Below are 23,507 nucleotides of genomic sequence, written 5' to 3' on the forward strand. Positions count from 1 at the left end.
GAAAACAAAAAACCAAAAAAGAAAAAAAAAAACTACTATTTCTTTCAGGGACTGGAATGAAACCACAAAACAGAACCCAGGATAGAATCACAGTAATTACTAATATCCCTACCCCTCTATCTTTTTTTACCTCTCAAGAACCCATCTTTACTGCAATTGGAATGTGAAAAATGGCGTTCGGTTTGCAGGTAATTTCTCCTTTTTACTGCTTGATGGAATGTAATTATTAATGTTCCAGAGTTTCTTCTGGTGTTTTCCTTGATTGATTGCCTTAACTAGCTCAAAGTTTGTTCCTTTTGATCCTGTAATTGCATATATACCAATCAAATAGGATGTCATCAAATTGCATTTTTTGCTTTGTCTCATTTGATACAATCAAACTTGCTACAATTTAGGAAAAGTTAAATTTTTTTTTCTTTTTCTTTTCTTCATAGGAAACTATTTGGGATTGAATATCTTCTTCTCTGTCTAAGCTGGAAAGATTCCAACATTGTATTCAAAGCTTTACATGGAAAAGGGGGTCAGTCCTTTTGATTTGGTAATGGCTAGGTAGGAGGTGTCACTTTTCTATATGCAAAATTCAGGGGGAAAGCATTTTTGTCTTAAATTTTCTAACTGCAAAAAGTCTTCAATTGCTGTCTTTTTCCATCCCAGACCTAATTCTTCTCAACCATATGAAGATGAAAACAGTTACATAGGGACCCTTATTATTCTGCTAGATCAGCAATGTCAAATTCTTTCTTAAATTTATGAACTCTTGTTTGTGTACATAGTACTTACCCTAGAAGTTGGCTAATTTATATGCTAACCACATTAAGTCTCATGATTTCGCTTAATTAACGGTTTAACAACATTACATGTTTGGTGGTCATTCAGAAATAAAAAATTACTCTCCCTTTAAGATACTAAAATGGCCCAATGACATGGATTTTGTTTTGTTCTTGTTATTTAGTCTTCAATCTTCATTTTTTCTTTAACTTTTATCTCCTATTATGACATGCATACTATGATACCGTCATTGTGTTTGCCTACTCCAGTGGGAGAAACTGATTATAGCTTGCAGTTTGATGAGCCTGAAATTTAAATGCATCACCTATCTGATTCAATGGTTATAATCACAATGACATAATATTATAGAAGTGAGGATCTATCAAACTCATCACAACTGTTCTGTGTGGAACTGTCAATCTTATTCTCTAGTGACATGTTTTCGCATGAACATTCTGTTTCTGAGCTTTTCATCACAGAATAAGAGAATTCTCTTTCTTAAACTTTCCCTCTTTGTGTAATGAGACTTTGCTTTGTATTAGAGGCAAACAATGAGCATAAAGAGTTATAGTAGAAGCTTCAGAATATCTTTTTCTTCCTAGATTCAAACTCATCGTCGTCCATTTGAATGTGTAGTTATGCTAGAAGTTCCAGTAGACAATGTAATTTTGCTTGTTCAATTTTCAGATCTTCGGTATTGCCAAGCTCAAGATGAAAGTGCCTTGTGTTGATGTGTTGCTAATCACAAGTATTTGCTGAAAATTCTTCAAGATAGAGATGATTAAGCATCGCTGGAGGGAGCTAGCAAAGTCCTTTGGGGATCATGTTGATCCTGATAAAACTGAACAGTTGAAGAGGACTAAATCAGGTGCAAGTTTTCTCCCTTCAACTTTAGTCTTTTGAATATATAACCTGGTTGTGAACGATTTGATGTATGGAGGCCAAAAGAATGAAGTTCAAAAATTTGATGTATGTTTCATTCTCTTGTACACTGCAATGTATAACTAGTACCAAGAAAGCTTCTACAATCCCATTGAAGAATACTTATAATTGCTGAAATTTTCTTGTTTCATTTTCTTTTGTTCTAGTTGAATGTGGTCTCTGCTTGTTTCCATTTTCTTTTGGTAGTTATGATGGCTTTTGTCAATGATATTTTGGTTGATGCCTCAGGAAACTTTATATCGTGCTTACCATTTAGCATAATGTTGAAATATCAGTCTTGATCACTGCCTGTTACAGAACTATGCCTTTTGATATACCATATCTTACAGTTGCCACTTCACTTTATGTTGTAAGTTATCTTATTTGGAAATTATATTTTATCTGCAGATATTGAAAATAATGTGACAAGGATCTTCAAGCTTATAAAAAGTGAAGACCTCGGAAAGAAAGATGGGAACCGAAGAGATTCAAAGAATGAGAGTGAACTTGTTGGACTCATTGAGAATTTCTACCAACAGTACCAGTCACTCTATGCATTGTATGATCATCTAATAGGAGAGTCGGGAAGAATAGTTCGGAGAAGAAAAGTGAGAACAGGCTCTTCTCCCTTGTCTCCCTCCAGCTCCGGCTCAGACTCTGAGTATTTTTCCTCAGACGAAATTGACAATAATAATGTCAAGCCGGAAAATCATGAGCATCAGAAGATGGCAGACAGCGGGAATCATGACCTTAAAACCGAGAATTTGGGTCTGAAGCAACTAACGTTGCCTAGGAGTTCTAGTGAAGGAAAGGACGCAATAAATACAGAATATTTGGCAGCACTGAAAAAAGTACATGCAGATATTACAAATGAAGATCGCAGGAATGAAGTGGATGAAAGAGTAAAGGAACTTTCAGCTCTTGTTGAGGCTCATGAACATCACGGGACTCAATCATCAGCTAGGGTGAAAGAGTTAGAGGCTCAGTTAGCTGGCTTCAAAACTGATTTGGAGTCATTGTGCAGCCAGAAAAGAGATTTGGAAGCATGGAAAGAAGACAGAGTTGCTGAAGCTAAACAGCTAGGAGATAAAAACATAGGTCTCCATGCCCGGATTTTGGAACTCGAGTTAGTTTTAAAAGAAAAAAATGATGAAATATCTGATCTCATGAAGAAACTCGAAAATGAGAGTAGTTCAACACCGAAAGTTGCATATTTGATGGCACAGACAAGCAATCTGCAACTGGAAGTTGAGTCATTGCACGCTCAAAAAGGGGAAATGGAAGAAAGGATGGCTACTGTGAAAACTGAATCATCGGATCAAGTTGAGGAACTCACAGATAAGATCAATGCAATGAAGCAGGAATTAGAGACCCTGCGCTGGGAGAGAGCCGAAACAGGAGTGCAACTAGATAGGAAGAACAAAGAAATCTCCCAAGAACTGCACCAGATAGAAACTTTGAAGGAGGAACTGAAAAGAAAAGATGTAGCTGAAAAGAAAATATCGGAAGAAAGACAACGTTTTCTTAAGCAGGTGAAGGATATGGAATTAGAAGTGGACTCTCTACGCAGCCACAAAAAGAATCTGGAAAAGCAAAAAAGAAGTAAAATGCATGAGGCGGATAAGCTGAGAAGGGAAAGTGAGGGTCTGCGTGCGAAGATAGTCAACTTGGAGAAAACTTTGTCCCAGAGAGGGGAGGAGGTTTCTGCTCTTCGTAAAGAATGCGAGGATGGAAAGAATGAAGCTTCTACTCAACTTATGACTTTGACGACAGAAGTCAGCAGTTTGAAACAGGAGTTGGATTCCGTAAAGCTCCAGAAGATCCAGCTAGAATTGCAGTGTGAGAAAGAGAACAAGGAATGGTCGAAAAGACTAACTGAGATGGAAAATGAAACCGAAAAGAAAATGCTGGAAGAAAGACAGCGGTTTCTTGATCAGATAAAGGACATGGAAAAGGAAGTGGACTCTCTATGCAGCCAAAAGATCAATTTGAAAAATCAGATAACAAGTAAAATCCATGACACTGATATGCTGCAGCGTGAAAATGGGGGTCTAAATGCTAGAATTTTTGAGTTGGAGAAGACATTGACCGAGAGAGGGGATGAGGTTGAAGCTCTTCGTAGAGAATGCGAGGATGGACACAAGGAAGCTGCTAATAAACTTATGGCCTTAACAACACAGGTAAGCGATTTGAAACAGGAGTTGGATACCTTGACCAAGAAAAGCCAGTTGGAGTTACAGAGTGAGACAGAGAACAAAGAATATAAGGAAAGACAGACCGAGATGGAAGGAAAGATTGCTGATCAGCAGAGAGTTATTAAGGAACAGGAAGATACTATCAAGAAGATCACTAAGGAGTATAAAAACGCTAAAATGTGGTTTCCTGAATCCAAGCTAAATCTGCAGCTTGCCGAAAGAAAGATGGAAGAATTGGCAAAAAAGCACCGCATACAGTTTGAAGACAATGTCCGGCTCTTATACCAGAGAATCCGGGTGGCAGAACATATACACAATGACACAAAAGAGAGCTACTGGAGAATGAAAGAGGAGTATGAGAAAGAAACTAGAGAGATCAGAGAAAAGCTTGAATTTTACGAAAATCCACTCAAAAAGATGAAGGAGGTATCCGAGACAGCAAGGAGAACTCTGAACCGATTGGATAGGGTGGCATGTAGGTTTGATAAGGAGCACAGCAACTTTTTGAACAACATATCCAGAATGTCTGATGAGGTTCAGGTTGCAAAAAGTTGGGTTACCGGGGCAACCAACGAGATCAAACGGCTGAAGCGTCATGCCGATTGCTTGGCTGCTCAGCTGGATGAAAAGGAAGAACAGGAGAGTTTGTTAAGGGAGAAAGTTTGGAAGTTAGAGGCAACGGCAAGCAAGGAAGCCGGAGAGAAGCTGAACTTAATGAAAAACTTTAGCCAACTCGAGAAGCAGGTAGCGAAAATGGAGAAGACAATAAAGGAGAAGGATGAAGACTTGTTGAGTCTTGGTGAGGAGAAGAGGGAGGTCATAAGGCAGCTATGTATCTTAATTGACCATCACCGAATCCGCTATGATGATCTTAAGGAAGTGATAACAAAGAGGCCTGGTAGATCCAGTACTGTAAATTAGGCCTGCAATGGCCATTGTTGTGATATTTTTGTGCAGCATTACACAAATCTTGTTCAATTTATTCATTCTTTTTTTTTTTTTCAAAAGATTCTCAGTTAACTGTAATGGGATTTCTCTGAGTTTCACTTCTGTATTTGTTTTCTGGCCAATGAAGTGGTTAGGCTAAATGGTAGGGATGTGTTATTGGAAGTTCTAAGGATTTTTTGCCTCTAACAAATGGACAAGCGCCATGTCCAAATAGTAAATCAAAGACTATTTCTCATATCATTGTCAAACATAATCATTTCTATTCTGCAGGTTTGTCTTGTGAGGCCATTTACCTTTGTAAAACAGTGTCAACTGATTTTAATTTGATTGAAGGTCAGTTCTTTTCTTAGAAAAGAAAAGGAAAAAAAATCACCGTTTTCAAACTAAAATTGCCGAAACTTTCGTGTTGAGGTGGCATTTTTCTTACATTTGTGGACTCTAAGGGAAAAATAATAATAATTGGACCATGCATAATATTAAAATTTATACAGAACTACAATCGCCTTCACTTATAATAACCTCGAGAATTTGAGGGAGTTTGTAGTTTTTGGCAATTAGAGACATTTACGTCTACACCAAGGAAACTTATCAAATTCGGCGGATTTTTCTCTCATGAACAAAAGTTGATAAATTTGAATTGACGTACATTTTTCTTTTAGAATTGTTAACCCTCTTAAAAAGTCAATCTAAACCATTTTACGAGTGTTAATAACAACTTAACTCTCTTTCATTCCATGTTTTATCTACTTGGGACCCTCCGTCAGACCAAATTATGGATATAGACCTCAATTGAACTAATGTTTGTTATGAATCATAGGTGTTTTCGTTTTTAGTTTTAAGGATGAGTGGTTATATAGACTATGGATAGTAAATAGTTATTGTTTCAAAGAAATTTGGAAGTGGATTTGCCGGTAAGGAGGACGATTATTATGTGTCAAACTTGGAAACTCATAACAACATAACGTCTCATTCTATTTAGCATTTGCAAACAAGCTTCGATACACTATAGGATAACTATGTCGACTCTAGAAACTTGAACATGTTATAGCAAAGAAACCGACCATGAATCCAAGCTGTGACATAATAGAAAATAAAATAAAATAAAATAAATGGGACAACGAAAACAACAAAGCGCGGGAAATTTGACCTCATGGGCCACGCTCAAAGCACCCCAATAATTAATCCATAATATCGCGATATTTTGACCGCTAACAAACGATAAATTGAAAGGCAACTGCGCCTTGATGCCAGCCAGAATGTGGCAAAACCGAAATTAAACCGTAAACCCAGGGGCAATTTGGGAAACCAAACCAAGATTCCACCTTTACAATTTGAAGCTATACCAGTCACTTTGATTCAGCGCTTCTCTCTCTCATCCAAACAAAACAAAACCTCTTTTCATTTCTTTTCCCATTTTCATTTCCAGAAACCTTTTCTTTTCCCCTCTCTCTCTCTCTCTCTGTGACGCTCTCGCTGATCGGAGAGTCGAGTCTCCGGTGAGCTTCGATCGTCGTCCGGTTCGGAAAGACACTTCAGACTTTCAGTAATTTCCAAAGGTAATCAAAATCTCTCAAGACTCTTCCAATTCTGCTCTCTGTCACTGTTTATACTTGAATTTGCTTCACTAGTTTTCGCTTCCGGTTCCTGATCGGATCAACATCCTCTTATCTATGCATGCTTAATTTTTCTTACCTAGTTCTCTAAAATCTGATCCGACTTGAATCCGGTCCTGAACGAAATCAATTCTCTTTTGGATCAGCCTAGTTCTCAGATTGAATTGAAACTTTTGGTTTATCTTTTCGGTTAAATTTCAGTCCCTATGTTCATAACTGAGATTTTTTTTTTTTTACCTTTGTTTTTTTGGCAGCTTGGTTGGTAAGATTGAGGCTGTAATTCTGGGGGAAGCTTCCTGAGGACGACTTAAAGGTAAATAAATATTCTTCCAAACTTGACTGTCAGCTGGCGCTGAAGGTTGCAGTGGTATTGAGCGTAATTTGTTTGATATGTGAGGGTAATAGTTGGAATAGAGAAAGTATATTCTGGTTAATATATTCCAAAATTAGGGACAAATTGTCTGGCTTTTTAGTTTGTGTGTGAAGGGAAATAATAACAAAAAGAGACAGCTCATTTTCTTTTTCCTTTTTAAATTTCGGGGGGACTGATGAACAGCTCATTTGTGTTTTTATCTTTTTATGTATATTATAGCTGTCCTTTCTGGATCCTAAATCGGATTGTAACAAAGATGACGTGGCGTCATTATTTGGAGTTCTGCTAATTAGGATGCAATTAATATTATTTAACGCCTAGACTGGCCCTTAATAATTAGGACAATTATAGAAGTGCAACTATTTAATGTGATTATAGAAAAATGAGGGATCCAACATTTCGTATTAAGGAGGGAAATGGGAGAAGGAAGAAGGTTTAATTGTATGCGGCGTATACCTAATGTCGATAATTCCCATGTACATTTATGAAAATCAATATTCTTTATAAAGATGAGGCAGCTAATTAGGGAGAATGCTAACAATTATCCATAAGCAGCTAATCTACATTAACTTGTTCTCAAAGATGGAAATGAATAATATTTTGAAAGTTTTCATCTGTTTTGCATGTTTGGCCTTACTGGTAAGAAAACATGATCTGATGTTCTGTATGAAGATAGGTTTCATTTAATTTTTATTTTTTTTGCTTACAAGGAAATTTCAGCCTAGGATTTATCCTTTCATTTTATGCTAAGTTCATTAGTACTAAAACTTTATATTCCAATCGATCCATGCTAAAGTGTGCCTTAACTGAAGTGGGATAAATGCCAGCTTATACTTTCCAGTTTAACCTTGTAACTTGACCCAGGCCCAGCCCTGAATTCCTTTGTTATCAAATCCTTTTGGGTAGCTTTCAGTCCATATATTATTACACTATCCGCTTTCAATCCATACCGAAGGGTAGCTTTCATCATCTTAGCTGAGTTCATTATATATGCCAATAAGCTTATTCTTTTACGATGTCTGAAAAGGAGTTTTTCATTGTTATTTATTTATTTTAACTTTATTTTTTTAGTGTGTTTCAGACTTGGAGCAGGAGATGGATATACGCTCACCTTGACTCACATCTAAGAGGGAAGTTCGGTAATAGCATGATGACAAAACACCGCTTTCGGGAGTCTATTAAGTCCTTGTTTGGAAGTCACATCGATGCAGAGAAGGATGAACAGCTCAAAGGGACTAAAATAGGTAAACTTTCTTTACAGAATTCTTTGCAAGTTTTCGAGAACCACATTACAGCCTTAAACACCTTCTTACTGCAGATATGGAGGACAAAGTGAATAGAATATTGAAGCTTCTAAAAGATGAAGATCTTGAAGAAAAAGATTCCAACCCGGTGGAGAACTCCAAAAAGGAACCTCTTGCAGAGCTAATTCAGGATTTCCACAAACAATACCAATCCCTCTATGCAGAATATGATCATCTAACAGGAGTGCTAAAGAAAAAAATGCGTGGCAAGCAAGATAAGGATAGCAGTTCTTCATCGAGCTCAGAGTCTGATTCAGAATATTCTTCAAATGACAAGAAAAGTAAGAATGGACTACTGGAAAGTGACTATCAGAATATAGCTGATGTTAAGCAAGAACTCGAATCAGCACATCTAGAAGTTGCTGACCTGAAGAGGAAACTGACGGCTACAATTGAAGAAAAAGAGGCGTTAAACTTGGAATATGCGACGGCTTTGAGCAAGATAGAAGAAACAGAGAAGATTTCCAAAGATTTGAAGACTGAAGCTGAAAGATTAGATGTTGAAAAACTGAAACTTTTGGCTGAGAATAGTGAACTAGATCAAAAACTTGAGACTGGTGGAAAGAAAGAAGCTGAACTGAGTCGAAAAGTGGAAGATTTGGAAAGAGAGAGAGATAATCTGATTAAGGAGAAAGAGACTAGTCTGAGAAGGATTGAAGATGGAGAAAATATTTCAGCAGACTTGAGAAGTTTGGTTGATCACATGAAAGATGAAAAAGTAATCCTCGAGCAACAACTAGAATCTCTTAGAGGGGACATCTCAAATATGAAGCATGAGCTGGAATCTTCAGAGCAGCAAGTGTCAGATTTAAGCAAAGCTAAGGAGGAAGAAACCTTGAAAGTTTTGGAGTTCTCAAGTGAGATTCAGCAGGCACAGAATGTGATACAAGAACTCACAGATGAAGCTAGTCAGCTTAAGGAAAAACTCAATCAGAAGGAGCAGGACCTTGAATCTTTGCAAGGTCAGAAAAGAGATTTGGAAGTGAAGTTTGAGAGCAAAGAAAAGCAACTGGCAGAGGAGAATGCAGGTTTACAAGCTCAAATTTCAGAACTCGAATCAATGTCTAAAGAGAGAGAAGTTGAACTTTCTGCTCTCACGAAGAAATTTGAGGAGACCAATAATGAACATAGTCAGGTACGGGAGCAATTAGGTCAGAGGGAAATGGAGTATTCAACTCTGTCTGAGAGGCACAAGCTGCATGAGAACGAAACATTGGCGCAGATAAAGGGGTTGGAGGAAAAAGTGACAGAGCTGAAATCTGACCTCGAATTTTTGCAAGGCGAGAAAAGAGATGTGGAAGTGAAGTTTGAAAGCAAAGAAAAGCAACTTGCAGAGGAGAATGCAGGTTTACAAGCTCAAATTTCAGAACTCGAATCAATGTCAAAAGAGAGAGAAGCTGAACTTTTTGCTCTCACAAAGAAACTTGAGGAGACCAATAATGAACATAGTCAGGTACAGGAGCAATTAGGTCAGAGGGAAATGGAGTATTCAACTCTGTCTGAGAAGCATACGCTGCATGAGAACGAAACATTGGTGCAAATAAAGGGATTGGAGGAAAAAGTGTCAGAGCTGAAATCGGCCCTCGAGTCATTGCAAGGCGAGAAAAGAGATATTGAAGTGAAGTTTGAAAGCAAAGAAAAGCAACTGGCAGAGGAGAATGCAGGCTTACAAGCTCAAATTTCAGAACTCGAATCAATGTCAAAAGAGAGAGAAGCTGAACTTTCTGCTCTCACAAAGAAACTTGAGGAGACCAATAATGAACATAGTCAGGTACGGGAGCAATTAGGTCAGAGGGAAATGGAGTATTCAACTCTGTCTGAGAAGCATACGCTGCATGAGAACGAAACATTGGCGCAAATAAAGGGATTGGAGGAAAAAGTGTCAGAGCTGAAATCGGCCCTCGAGTCATTGCAAGGCGAGAAAAGAGATATTGAAGTGAAGTTTGAAAGCAAAGAAAAGCAACTGGCAGAGGAGAATGCAGGCTTACAAGCTCAAATTTCAGAACTCGAATCAATGTCAAAAGAGAGAGAAGCTGAACTTTCTGCTCTGACAAAGAAACTTGAGGAGACCAATAATGAACATAGTCAGGTACGGGAGCAATTAGGTCAGAGGGAAATGGAGTATTCAACTCTGTTTGAGAAGCATACACTGCATGAGAACAAAACTTTGGCGCAAATAAAGGGATTGGAGGAAAAAGTGTCAGAGCTGAAATCGGCCCTCGAGTCTTTGCAAGGCAAGAAAAGAGATATTGAAGTGAAGTTTGAAAGCAAAGAAAAGCAACTGGCGGAGGAGAATGCAGGTTTACAAGCTCAAATTTCAGAACTCGAATCAATGTCAAAAGAGAGAGAAGCTGAACTTTCTGCTCTCACAAAGAAACTTGAGGAAACCAATAATGAACATAGTCAGGTACGGGAGCAATTAGGTCAGAGGGAAATGGAGTATTCAACTCTGTCTGAGAAGCATACGCTGCATGAGAACGAAACATTGGCGCAAATAAAGGGATTGGAGGAAAAAGTGACAGAGCTGAAATCTGACCTCGAATTTTTGCAAGGGGAGAAAAGAGATGTGGAAGTGAAGTTTGAAAGCAAAGAAAAGCAACTGGCAGAGGAGAATGCAGGTTTACAAGCTCAAATTTCAGAACTCGAATCAATGTCAAAAGAGAGAGAAGCTGAACTTTCTGCTCTGACAAAGAAACTTCAGGATAGCAATGATGAATCATCGTCTACTATAGCAGATTTGACAGCACAGATCAACAATCTGCTAGTAGACTTAAGTTCTGTGCGCCGTGAGAAAGTTGAATTGGAGGAAAATATGGCATCTAAAAGTGATGAAGCATCGACTCAGGTCAAGGGCTTAATGGAACAGGTAAATGTATTGCAGCAGCAATTGGAGTCCCTACACAGCCAGAAAGCTGAATTGCAAGTGCAGCTTGAGAATAAAACTCAAGAAATTTCAGAGTACTTGATCCAGGTACAAATTCTGAATGAAGAGATAGCAAACAAGACGACGGATCATCAGAAGATTCTGGAAGAGAAAGAGATTTTGATAGCAGAAATGAAAGATCTCAAGCTAAAAGTGGAATCCATGCAGAATCAGAAGAATGAGCTTGAAGAGGATATCAGAACGAAAATCCTAGAGCATGATCAGTTGAGAGCAGAAATGTTGGAGCTAAAGGATCAATTTTCTGTATTTGAGAAGACAATAGCACAAAGAGAACTAGAATTCTCCTCTCTCCAAGAGAAACATGAAAGTGGACAGAACGAAGCCTCTGCTCAAGTAGTGGCCCTTGTGGCACAGGTTAATGGTCTACAAGAAGAGTTGGAGTCATTGCAAACCCAGAATAAGCAAATGGAGTTGCAGTTTGAGAGGGAAAAACAAGAACTTCTAGAGAGCTTGACACAGTTGCAAACTGATAAGATCGAGTTAACGAGCAAGATCACTGATCTTCAGAGAATGCTTAACGAACAGGAGGATTTATACACCAAGTTAAATGAGGAACATAAACAGCTTGAAGGTAAGTGTCAGGACTACGAGGTTAGCATTGAATCCAAAGATCAGATAATAGCTGATTTGGAACAAATGTCTGAAGACCTGAAAAGAGACCTTGAAGAAAAAGGTGATGAACTCAGTTCTTTGGTAGAGAAATCTCGCAATACTGAAGTTAAGCTCCGTCTGTCAAACCAGAAGCTCCGGGTTACAGAGCAAGTACTGGCCGAGAAGGAACACAACTTCAGAGTTGCTGAGCTGAAATTCCAAGAAGAACAAAGAGTGCTCGAAGACAGGATTGCTGCATTGTCTGGTATAATCTCTGCAAACAATGAAGCTTATCAGAGAAACATCAACTGTATTTCAGACAATGTGAACAGTTCTTTGACTGCACTGGAATCTGTGATTAAGAAATTTGTGGATGACTATGCGAAGTATGAGAAGTGTATTGCTGAAACGTCGGAGCAGCTTCAGACTGCTAAGAAATGGGTTGCGGAAACAAATGATGAGAGAGAGAAGTTGAAGAGGGAGGTGGGGGCCCTAAGCAAACAACTGCAAGATAAAAAAGCGGAAGCATTGGTGTTTAGAGAGAGGGTTGAGAAGTTGGAGACAGAGGCGAGCAAGGAACAAGTGGAGAAGGGGGGCCTGATCAAAGCTGTGAATCAGCTTGAAAAGAAGGTAGAGGAGTTGAAGCAGATTGTGGAAGAGAAGAACAAGGGCATATTGGGTCTGGGAGAGGAGAAGCGGGAAGCCATAAGGCAGCTGTGCATATGGATCGAGTATCATCAGAGTCGCTATGATCATCTCAAGGAGGTGCTTTTAAAGATGGCTCCAAGAGGCCAGAGGAGGAGGGTCTAGTCAGTGGTTGTTTCATCATTTGATCATATTTTTTTCCTCATTGCAGTAAGACCATTTGTCTTGCCTTCGTCTCGCATTACTTTTGTTGATTCTTTCTTTTTTGGAGGCTAGTGTTGATAAGAACGTTATAGGTAAAGTTTGAATGCATGAGTATGCACATGAATTTGGTTGTAAATTCTGCTTCTTTTTTTTCTTGTCCATTATTTCAGGCATGTATAAAAATGCAGATCAGTCCCTCTTTTGATTCTCTGTCAGTTCTTGGTATTGTTAAAGTACCAAGTGTACCATACAGATGGATTTCTATTTAAAGCTTTATGGACATCATATAGAATAAGATGGTAGTTCTAAAGTACCCCTTGAACAATATTCTTAACCATTTTGATCGCAGTAACTACCAATGCCATGGGAAAGACCGGAATCTTTACATTTGGATTTATTGATTTAACCCGAGATTATTTGGATCACATGACAAGAATTCATTAATAAACAAGAGCTTTTAGTTATGCACTGGAAAGTACAACTCTTCCAGAAAGCAAAGGCTGATAATTATCATACATCATAAAGCATAAAATAAAACCTCACTATATTTGAAAATTGTTATTAAATATGACTTCAGCTAATGTAATTTGAAACTGTAGACATAACACCCCAAACACAAGAAAAATAGTCAATGAAGTCCATCTCTTCTCTGTTACATTGGCTGTAATTCTTTCATCACCGTAATCTTCCCCAACAAAAGAGCTATATCACGTCACTTTGCAGCCTGTATAACAGAGTAATAGATACACCTGTATTCTCTAGCAAGCGATTGCGAAGCATCATTTCCTCAGAAGCATAAGAATAAGAAGGATTTGAAAGCTAAAAGTCTAAAACTATAGGTGTTTAGACAAAGAGAGATGTGTATAAATGGGAAGGAATATCAACATACGCTACAACTGTGTTTCTAATCTTCCTGCTACTAAGAGACCTAAGAACGCCAACACCTTACCTTCTCCTGCCAGTCCATTCCTTTCATTTCCGAAATTAGAGTTAAGCATGTAGCTCAAGGTTTCTCTTGCTTTTAGTCAGATATCCTCATCTCAACTCCAAGAACATCCTTCACTACCTCATATGTGACAAAGGCAATTGCTATGGAAGGCACCACCTGAAAGAATAAATATTACCATTACAATGTTTCCAGATAACACTATGTAAATCCAAAATTAATGTGACAAATTTTGTTTAGAAAATTGCTTTACAACAGCCAAATAAGTACACAGAGATATGGTATTCATTTTTGCAGTTACACTTTGCTAAATTTACTAGTTCAAAATAGTAATTCAGGAAATAGATGATATAGCTACTTCAAAGGCAAGTGACAGGTAGGTAAGTTAATATGTCAGATGAAAAGAAGCAGCGAGCAGAGTAGACTCGCTTTAAATACTGACCTTAACAGAATTGGGGACCAAACCCTTGTACAGTGCCCCAAACCCCTCATGACGAACTGTTTTCCTGAATGTATCTACCATACCAGTATATTCAAGGGCTGCTTTGCTCTTCCCATCCCCAGTGACAACCGAAGCGGCATTCTTCCAGCCTACCATCTGCATTCTTCGCCGAACAACATCAAGAGGGTAAGCAACCGTCTGGCCAACAGTTCCAGCTGCAGCCCCACATGCAAGCTTTGTAGTTATACTCAACTCAGTGTCTTGAACTAGTCCGAAAGGTCTAGTTTTGATCAACCAATCTTTCAGAGATTCATAAACGGCAAAATTGAGACCAACATATGGTATCTGTAAACAAAACAATAAGCCGTAGTCAAAATTGTTCCAAATTCAGACTAGACCCAGGCACATAATTCATGAATAAATCGAAAAATTGATGGAAGATTTTCTTTGTTGGTAGGAATAAGGAGTACAGAAATAAACAAACACTTCACTTACAACTCCAATGACAGAAGGTAGCCAGCCTTTGTACAGAGCCCTAGGTCCCTCTTCCCGAAAGACAGTTGAAAGAGCATGAAATATTCCCCTATAATGCCGAGGAGAGTTTTCCGTCTGAAGAAATAAAAAGCAAGCACATTTAAGACATCAAAGTAAATGTATAAAAAGGGCCTCATACATCATGGCAAAATCTCCTTAAATCAATTCTCCAAAAGAAAGGTCCATAACATACCTGCACAGTTAGACGCCCTCGTACCATGTCCATCGGGTAAGTTGCTGACATCGCAATAATTCCAGCACATGCACCAGCTCCGAGGCGCAAAAGAGGTGTGAGTTGAGCATTTTCTGCAAGAGATTGAAGGAAATCTGTAAATATAACATTCCATCATAGACAACATTATCATAATCACTATTTTCTCTCCTCCCAAATCAAACCCATTGGACATACAAACAAAGAAAGAAATCCGAGAGAGCACACAAGTGACAAAACTGGTCTGAAAACCGTAAAACCTCTTTAGCAACTCAAACAACAGACAAACAAAAACTGCATGAAATCAGCCAAAATGGGATGATTGAAAAGCTAAGCATAATGTATGAATGATGAAATGTCTGATGACTCACGCCTATCTACACCGAAAATTTGGATTCTTTACATTCTGATTGATGAGCTAAATATTGTGGATAAGACTCCCCATAGTTGCATATTTATTTTGAAATGAAATTGAATTGAACCTTAGAACATTTCCAAATGAAACTACTTGTTTCTAATTGACTTGCATAAGAGATAGAGGCGAGATGATCATACCATTTCCAGTTTGCTGTCGATAAAACCATAGGATACCCCTGTTCACAAGTACACATAGAATAAATAATTACCAAATTGTAGATGGGGGAAATGAATATAGACATTACAAAATGCTTAATGCTGATAGATGATAAACAAAGTGAATATGAATGCCAATGAAAATCAGAAAATTATTTAGAACTGTAGGGGAATGGAGGAGCAGGAACCAGATCATACTTAGATGCTTCTTCATAGCTAAAGAACTTGACTGCTGAATTTGGGACTATGCGAGCACAATTAGTTCCATTGCCCTTAAACAAGCCTCTGAGACCCTCAGTTCTCCATATATACTTCAAGCCCTGAACTGTCCCATTGTATTTAATACTATGAGGATTTTGAACCTGCATAATTGCAGATGCAAATCCAATTTACTCCAGCTTAACATAATAGAAAATGCATAATGCTAACATCTTAACCAACCCCGACCCTCCATAAAAAAAATATATATATATAAATAAAAAAACAGTGTTGATCATACCAGCATGTACTACTCTTCAGTTATATAACAACCATGAATTTAGACCTCCTATCTGTAAGTTATTGATCTAAATGATACATCCTGTAAACGAGGAACAATAAGTACCTGGAGCAAAATTTTCAGTCTTTCCAAGGGAGCAACAGCAGTTCTTGACCTGCAGCAGGTCGGCGATAATGGATGCTTTATTGTAATAAACTAAGATTAAAAGATATGTTGCTAATGCCTACAGAGTAAAGAAAATAACTATTTTGATTCATAACTAATCTCACAACCATTTCAATAACCTCTAATTTAAACACCATAAACAAATTTTAATCACTGTTCTAAGTTTTTCTAACACTGAAAACATGCTGCAATCGAAAAACCGAAAAAGAACATTGGTTTGCTTATCTCTTTTCAGGCCAAAGAATTTAGATACAGAATACAAAATCTAAAAGTAAATTCAAGCTATTCAAATCAAAGCATACAAAAGAAACGAGAAATAGCATAACAATCATATGCAAGAAAATATCGAAATCACGAAAAGAATATGAATTCATAAGAAAAAAAAAAAAAAAACACTTTCTGAGAACTCACACTCCTCCGGCGACTCCTCCGGCGACGAGAGACTTAGCGATGCTAAGGAGCGCGGCGTGGCTAGGCGCCTTGACTCCTTCGCTGGCGAGCTTCGCCTCCTCCGCCAGGTTCACAATCGTCGATACCGCCGTCTCGCTCGTCCTCTTTCCGGCCACGTCTTCCGACGACATTTCAAAGCCCCACAAAGAGAAAGAAAGAGAGCGAGATTGAGGTGGAAGAACCTCAGCGCCTCGCCGGAAATCTAGGCGTGCCGGACCGCCGATCCGATCGAGGACTGTTTCCGGCGATTTATCGGCGACTAGGAGCCCGGTGTCTTACTCGTTCGTTACAAGGAAGAAACGAGGAGAAATGGGATGTATTTGGGGGTTTATTAAAATGGCGGGGGGTTCGTCACTTATAGTAATATGTAACAACTCGGTGCTACAGTGTTTTTTGCTCTCCTATATTTTTGGTGGCTGCTTCTCTCTTCATAATGGCAACGAATTAGTGCTGAATTCATCTCCTTTGATCCAACTCATGATAGATTCTAAATCCTCCGTTTAAGGAAGGAATGAAATCTTAGAAATAAATATCCAAATCAGTGTATGGAGAATATCTAACAATTTATATTTTAAATTACCTTTTAAATCATCATTTTTATGAAAAAAAAATTAATCAAATCAGATATCGTTTACTAAATAATTGAATTAAACAAATGAATGGTTATGGGAACAATGATTACTATAATATGATGAACCGTCCATATATTTTGTATAGATGAATAAGTAAAATGCCTCCAATTTGATTGGGTTATTTTGCTACGAGCGAATCATTACGTTATGTTACACAATATTAACGGTTAGATCATAAAGTTATAACGTGAACATGTGTGAATCGCTAAGGGGTGAATTGTTACGTTATGTTACAAAACGTTAACGGTTAGATCATAAAATTATAAAGTGAACATGTGTAAATCGCTAAGGGGTGAATCTAAGAATGATGTAAAATGAACATTGTCTATTACTCAACCACTTTGTAAATCATACTCAAATGCAATAATCATTTTATTCGATTTTAGAATCTTCACAAAAATATAGATTTTAAACATAAGAACAAATTGAAAGTTTCTAAACATTATTGGCTGGCCTTAGTTGTGCCAATGGGGGTTGTTATGGTAAATCTATCTGGCTTTGAAACTAATGGTTTGAATTAGGATGCATATTACCATATGGTATCCTAGTTGCCACAAAAAGAGAGTAAAACTGTTAGAATATATGACCTTTTTTTCGATCTAATTCTGGAACCCGGTTTGCTTGCACAGACGCAAAAAAAAAAAAAAAAAAAGTCTCTCCTTGCAACATGTCTAATAATCTTTTTTTTTTTTTTTTTTGGTACAAAGATGTCTAATATTCTTGTGCAAATCATTTCCAAAAAAAAAAAAAAAATCTTGTGCAAGTTTTTTTTTTTTTTTTTGAGAAGGTACCGGTGCAAGTAGATTTCACATTTGATATAAGATAATATCAAATTTGTCAACACAGTAGGGTTTATCTATATAGATATTATCTATGGATTTGTCACCTTTTCTATTTGGTCCACAAAATTCATTTCAACACACGTACCAATCAACATCAATGAAATGTTTGTAACTATATTATCAATGTCGAAATTTTATTCGTTCGTTCACCAGAGAATAAGAGATAATTACATGAGGACCACAAATGAAAGTAACCATTTTAATGAGGGAAAGGCCGGCCAGTTAGATAGAAATGAAGAAAAGATTACAGATATTAATTGAATTTAGGCCGTCAATTAATTATCTTCCACAAACCAAAGAAACTTTTTAAGGAACTAGATAGCTTGATTAACTATATTATAATATATTAATTTCCCTATCTTCTAAGTGAAGTAGCTTGACTTTGTACCACAAAAAAATAAAAATAAAATAAAAATAAAAATAAATAAATATGAAGGAGCTTGACTGGTCTCGAGCCACTGAACAATACAATCTGCATGATATAGATGTGTGAGCAGAGGCAGGCGATACGCTTCAACACCAGCCTCATATGTAATCGAAGTTGTCCGATCCTTACAAATAGCACATGAACTTTGTCCAACTTGTCAATGGCTGCTTTTAATTAGTTGCAGGCTCAGACATGACTGCTCGATCATGCATATATATGTTTCCATGGATTCCCTTGCAGCTCTGTTAATCATCTCTTCCGCCTCCTCATCATCACCACCATCAACATCACATCATGTGGTTCCAACAATCTCCGGCCTAAATCCATTGATATATATTGATCCCTGCTGATCAAGAAGTACTCCAAATCCAAAGGGATCGGATTCCATGGAACTCTGGTCAGGATCATGAGCATCATCGATCATCACGTCGTACCAAGAAACCCGAGACAAAATCATCATGTGGTTCCGAGAAGATCGAATCCCCTAAATCCATGGATATTGATCATGATGATCTCTGCTGAATGCTGATCAAGAAGTCCAAATCCAAAGGGATCAGAATCCATGGAACTCTGGTGATCATCATTACGCATCATTATCATGTGGTTCAGAATCCCGAGCCAAAATCAATGTATGTTGATCCCTGATCATGATGCGGTTCCACCCATTGTTGTGCATCAAAGAGCTCATAGTGTCTTATGTCCACAATTATAGAAAGTTCAGGAGAACCACTTTAATTTCCTTGCCAAACGGACCGAACCACGTCGAAAATGTGCATGCATGCATGCCGGCTTCTGATCTATCTGTGGCCAAAATGACCTCACACCTGCTAGTTTCAGCATCAATGGCGGAGAGGAGCTTTGAACGATTGAACAGAGTCTTTTTGGTAATAATTAAGAAGCTAGCTTGCAAATAAATCCAGGGAATGTCCATCGGAGACTTGTGACTAGCTAGCAGTCTCGAGCAACTGAATAATGCAATGTCCATGGAAAAGGTGTGAGCAAAGGCAAGCGAATAGCTTCAAGTACCACTGGCCCCCTCAAAGTCCCCCATACAAATAATACATTAAGAGTGCCTCGCAATCGTCTTCCAAACTATCGAGTCTCACTTTTTTCCAAATTCTCCATGGCCTATTTAATTAGCTGCAGTAGTATTCTTCATCGCATTTGTTACCTCGAATTCCCTTGAAACCCACTCATCATATATGGGCACAAAATTGATGTTAGTTCGGTCATATGTTATCTCCACATGAATATAAACATACTCTACTATGAAGACTACTTATACGTACTTACACATTGTCAAATTCTGCGTGTATGTCATACATGCGTGTATAGTATAATTAAGTTCTCTATAAACATTACTAGGGATGGTGCTACTTGCCATAGATTCAATCGATCACCTCGCATATATTTCCAAGAATATTTGGTCGCATGTCATGGAGTATTCCATATTTAAAATCACTTTTTAACACAAACATCATTCTCATCCAATACTAATACTAAACGCTCGAAATGATGGAGCAGAAGTAAATCAAGTAATCCCTCATCTTGGAGAAAGCTAGGTAGTAGCATATCCAGGTCCTCCAACACGCTTTCAGAGATAAAGATTTTGACCGGAAGCGCGCAGCTCGCTTGGTGCAGATTAAGTTGGCCGGGCTCGTTGTTCTTCAACTCCATATTAATATGGTTGCATCTTTTACATTACAAGAATATGAGCACGATAGTTCATTTAGCTTGACATACTTGAAGAAGATAATCAAGAAGAAGGGAAATGTATACAGTTTTTTTTTTGTGTGCACGCTCGCGCCAGATATGGTGTCTCTCTCTTCTTTTCGACAAAGGAACTAAACCCTAATCTCTCACTCTAAACAAACAATAAAATTAAAAAATAGATACCATTGATTTCCATATATTGATTAGGTGAGTGCTCCTAACTTGATTAATTTTCTTTTTCATTATTTTATATCTTCATTAAATTTCTTCCCATCTCTTCATAGCTTATGGTGGGACTTCATATATTCTATAAGAAGAAACATGTTAGTTATATATGGTACGTCCTCACCGGCCACTTCAATAACAAGTTCGCCCGGCCGTTCCACGTAACGTGTCCCAGATGTGTAGCTAGCTAAGACGTGCGGACTTCGATCATTTACTCATCACCGATCCACCTGAAAATAAATATTGTTATAAGCAGAACAGATGGAACAACAAGTTTATGTGTTTCCTGCTTGTAGTTGATAATGAAGAAAGAAGAAAAAGAAGAAGAAGGAGAAGGTGGTAGAAGTGCTCGGATATGGGACTGTGGGAGTCCGTTGTACGATTCGTACGAGTTAGCTTCAGTTGGTCGACTTCTGGAGCGACACACCAGGGCCTTGCCTCTTCCTAATGATCAGGAGACGAAGAAGAGGACGAAGAAGAGCAATATCATTGTTCAGAAAGCCAAAAGTTTGAGGAGCGGATTTCATAATCTTCTTGGGACGTTTGGACTACGCAGGAAGAAAAAGATGCAAGTGTAAGACGACATACAGTAGATAAATAGAGGTACTCTTATACATATATATCAGTCCTTCTTGGCTAAGGATGTCCTTACCTTAGCTTAGGAACTGATTTCAAGTTTTTGATCACTTTTGGATCACATATTCACATATTAACCGTTCAGTTTTTAGGTCCTAATGTATAGATCATCTCTGCAAAACTTCAGCCAAATTGATGATCGTTAAGGCATTCAAAACTGTAAGTTACAATAATGAACACGAACGGTTCCGATTCGACAGATTCGGTTCGTTCATTGGTTTAATTGAGTTCGATACCTTAACGATCATCAATTTGGCTAAAAATTTGCAGAAGTGATATATACATTAGGACCTAAAAACTGAACGGTTAAATGAATATGTGATCGAAAAATGTTCAAAAACTGAAAATCCGTTCCGAAGGCTAAGGTAAGGATATCCTTACCTGAGATGCATTAATAGCTATCTGTAAATCTGTAATATGCATATAATCTGGCCAAAATATAGATTTCTATGTCTTCTGAAGAGTTGTGAAAGTTAGAGTCGTGTTAGCACTTCGATCCATTGTGGCAAAAGAATTCTGTAACGAATCTATGAACATGCGTTACTTAATTAAAACGTATAAATATTCATTTTCTGTACTCACAAAATGAGAATGTTAAGAATCAATCTAATATGTATTTTTTGTGGTATAATTTTTAATGACTGTTATTACTCGAAAACTGACGTTTGTCATGAAGATTGAGTTTATAAGCGTTATTATAATTTATAAAGCACATGTGGTATTGAGTATTGATATTGGACGGAGATCGCCGGAAATCAAGTATATGTTAATGTGAGATCATCTCTGTTGTCTAGATTAGCCTCTAAACCACAATAACTTGAATGACTCTGCATGAGGATGGAAGAATAATTTGACATATTCCTGGTGACTAGAACATAATTGGGTTCGGTAAACGACAGGTGAACATATTGTCAATTGGGATGATAGTATATCATATACAACCACAAAAGTTTGGAAAGAAAGAAGACAATTCCAACTACATTACCAAGATAAACATTAAACTAAATGAAAAGCTTTGGGAAAAAGGAGATGAGTAACGTTTACGTTTCAATACCCAGGTCCACGCGGAGGAAAAACTCAAAAACCACAAAATTATAGAGCAACTAGATCTAGATGATGACCTATCGTTCAATAGAACAAGTCACTCATTGTCATGAAATAGTCCAAACATTTATTATCTGGAGAAAGTCAAAACACATTAGCGAAGACTCAATGTCCACAGTCCATACAAAAGCCAAGTCAATTGGTGCTGTTGGTGTTGGATGTGAGTGGGTGACAAATCTAGCTTCTAGTGATTTTGTGCTTTTGACTATCAAGGTCTCTTTAGAAGAAGCTAACTATTGCAAATGCTTCTAGGATGATGAAGACCTCTAAAAATTAAAATCAAGACTGCAAGATTGAGTTACTCTTTCCTAGAATTAAATCATCTTGGTCTGATCTTTCAATCACATACCAAGTTACTAACACATAAAATTAATAATCTTCTGTGTCTTAGCAAAGAAAGTGAATTAAGAGAACTTTAATGTTGTTTGTAGAGAGTCTTAAACATGCGAATGCCTTTAGTGAAATGATTGTTTTAAGTAGGGTGTTTGTGACACAGTTGTTTCGTGAAATTCACTCCATAATTTGTAATCCACACTCTTTCTTTCATTTTTATGTTAAATTTTTTTATAAAATGACAAAATTTTAGTTACAGAAGACAAAATTTAAGTTACTAAAAAAGAAAAAATAGAATATAAATTGAAAAATGAAATTAGTGAAATTCACTCCCATTTTTATTTCATATACGGAAGAGACTATTATACAGTCGACTAATCTGATGATCCGACCGCTTGAGTACTATATCCATGAAAAGAGAGATTAAAAATTAGACCAAGGTAGTTACTTCAAACTTTGTCACTTTTAGGGTTTAGGGAAGTGTCCAATCGTAGCATTCCTTTTCCCAAGAATTCACAAATACAGTACTCCGAGTTGGCCAGCTGTTTGAAAATTAAGACGTGACCATATTCCAGGACTTTTCCGCATCTACACGTACTCGTTTTCCCGGAAAATGAACCCTTTTGTTTTTAAGTTTTAGCCGACAAATCACAGAGCTCATATCTCATTCATCTGCTCTTAATTTTCTTGCTTTCTCCTCCTCCAAAAGTTTTGAACTTTGAACTTTTGGAACCTGCCCAGCTGATTCACTAAGTGCAGGCTAATGTGGGAGATTGATTCATGAACCTCTGTGATCTTGAACAGTGAAGTCCATAGTAGAATCTAGAAAATGTGGATGCCTTTTTTTCTTTCTCTGTGTTTGTCTTTGATTTTAGTTGTGGAGTGAAACATGTTTTGAGTCTGAAGTAGAAGAAGTCTTTGAGGTTGGCTTTTAGGGGGAAGAAAGCTTTGTGGGTATTGAGGTTGATTGGGATTGAAGATGAGTTTGGTTGGTGTTCTGGTTTTCTGGTTTTTCTGGGTCGTCGTTTTTGAACGTGCTTTGTAAATGGCTGAAAGGGCTTGAAGACCAGAGCTATATCTGACTCCTCTGTTTACCTGAGGCAAGTTTTTCTTTCTTTTTATGTTTTTTTCCAATTTGGCATTTTAGTTCCAAATTGCTTGGTTACTGAGAAAATAAAAGAACCAAGGAAAAGTTGCAATTAATAACTTTGGAAATTTGAACTGCTATTTAGCCCCAACTCTATGATATGCTTCCAAGTTTTAATTTTT

The 23,507-nt window shown here is 37.6% G+C and overlaps 2 protein-coding genes across 2 annotated transcripts; one reads left to right on the plus strand and one right to left on the minus strand.

The window, feature by feature from the left end:
• Positions 1-56: 56 nt before the first annotated feature.
• LOC133744911 (COP1-interactive protein 1-like) lies at positions 57-12,714 on the plus strand. Its single transcript, XM_062172937.1, has 5 exons — positions 57-188; positions 1,456-1,636; positions 2,098-4,796; positions 7,900-8,062; positions 8,137-12,714. The coding sequence occupies exons 2-5, from the start codon at positions 1,546-1,548 to the stop codon at positions 12,465-12,467; spliced, it is 7,284 nt and encodes a 2,427-aa protein (XP_062028921.1). The 5' UTR covers positions 57-188; positions 1,456-1,545; the 3' UTR covers positions 12,468-12,714.
• Positions 12,715-13,026: 312 nt separating this feature from the next.
• LOC133742533 (mitochondrial adenine nucleotide transporter ADNT1-like) lies at positions 13,027-16,665 on the minus strand. The gene is made up of 8 exons (XM_062170225.1): positions 16,288-16,665; positions 15,817-15,865; positions 15,411-15,574; positions 15,195-15,232; positions 14,622-14,734; positions 14,390-14,503; positions 13,895-14,239; positions 13,027-13,611 (listed from the first exon to the last, which is right to left on the minus strand). Exons 1-8 carry the CDS (start codon positions 16,455-16,457, stop codon positions 13,528-13,530), a joined length of 1,077 nt encoding a protein of 358 aa, XP_062026209.1. The 5' UTR covers positions 16,458-16,665; the 3' UTR covers positions 13,027-13,527.
• Between the last annotated feature and the right edge of the window lie 6,842 nt (positions 16,666-23,507).

This window comes from Rosa rugosa, chromosome 4, assembly GCF_958449725.1.
Source record: "Rosa rugosa chromosome 4, drRosRugo1.1, whole genome shotgun sequence".
In the NCBI taxonomy this organism is placed as follows: domain Eukaryota; kingdom Viridiplantae; phylum Streptophyta; class Magnoliopsida; order Rosales; family Rosaceae; genus Rosa; species Rosa rugosa.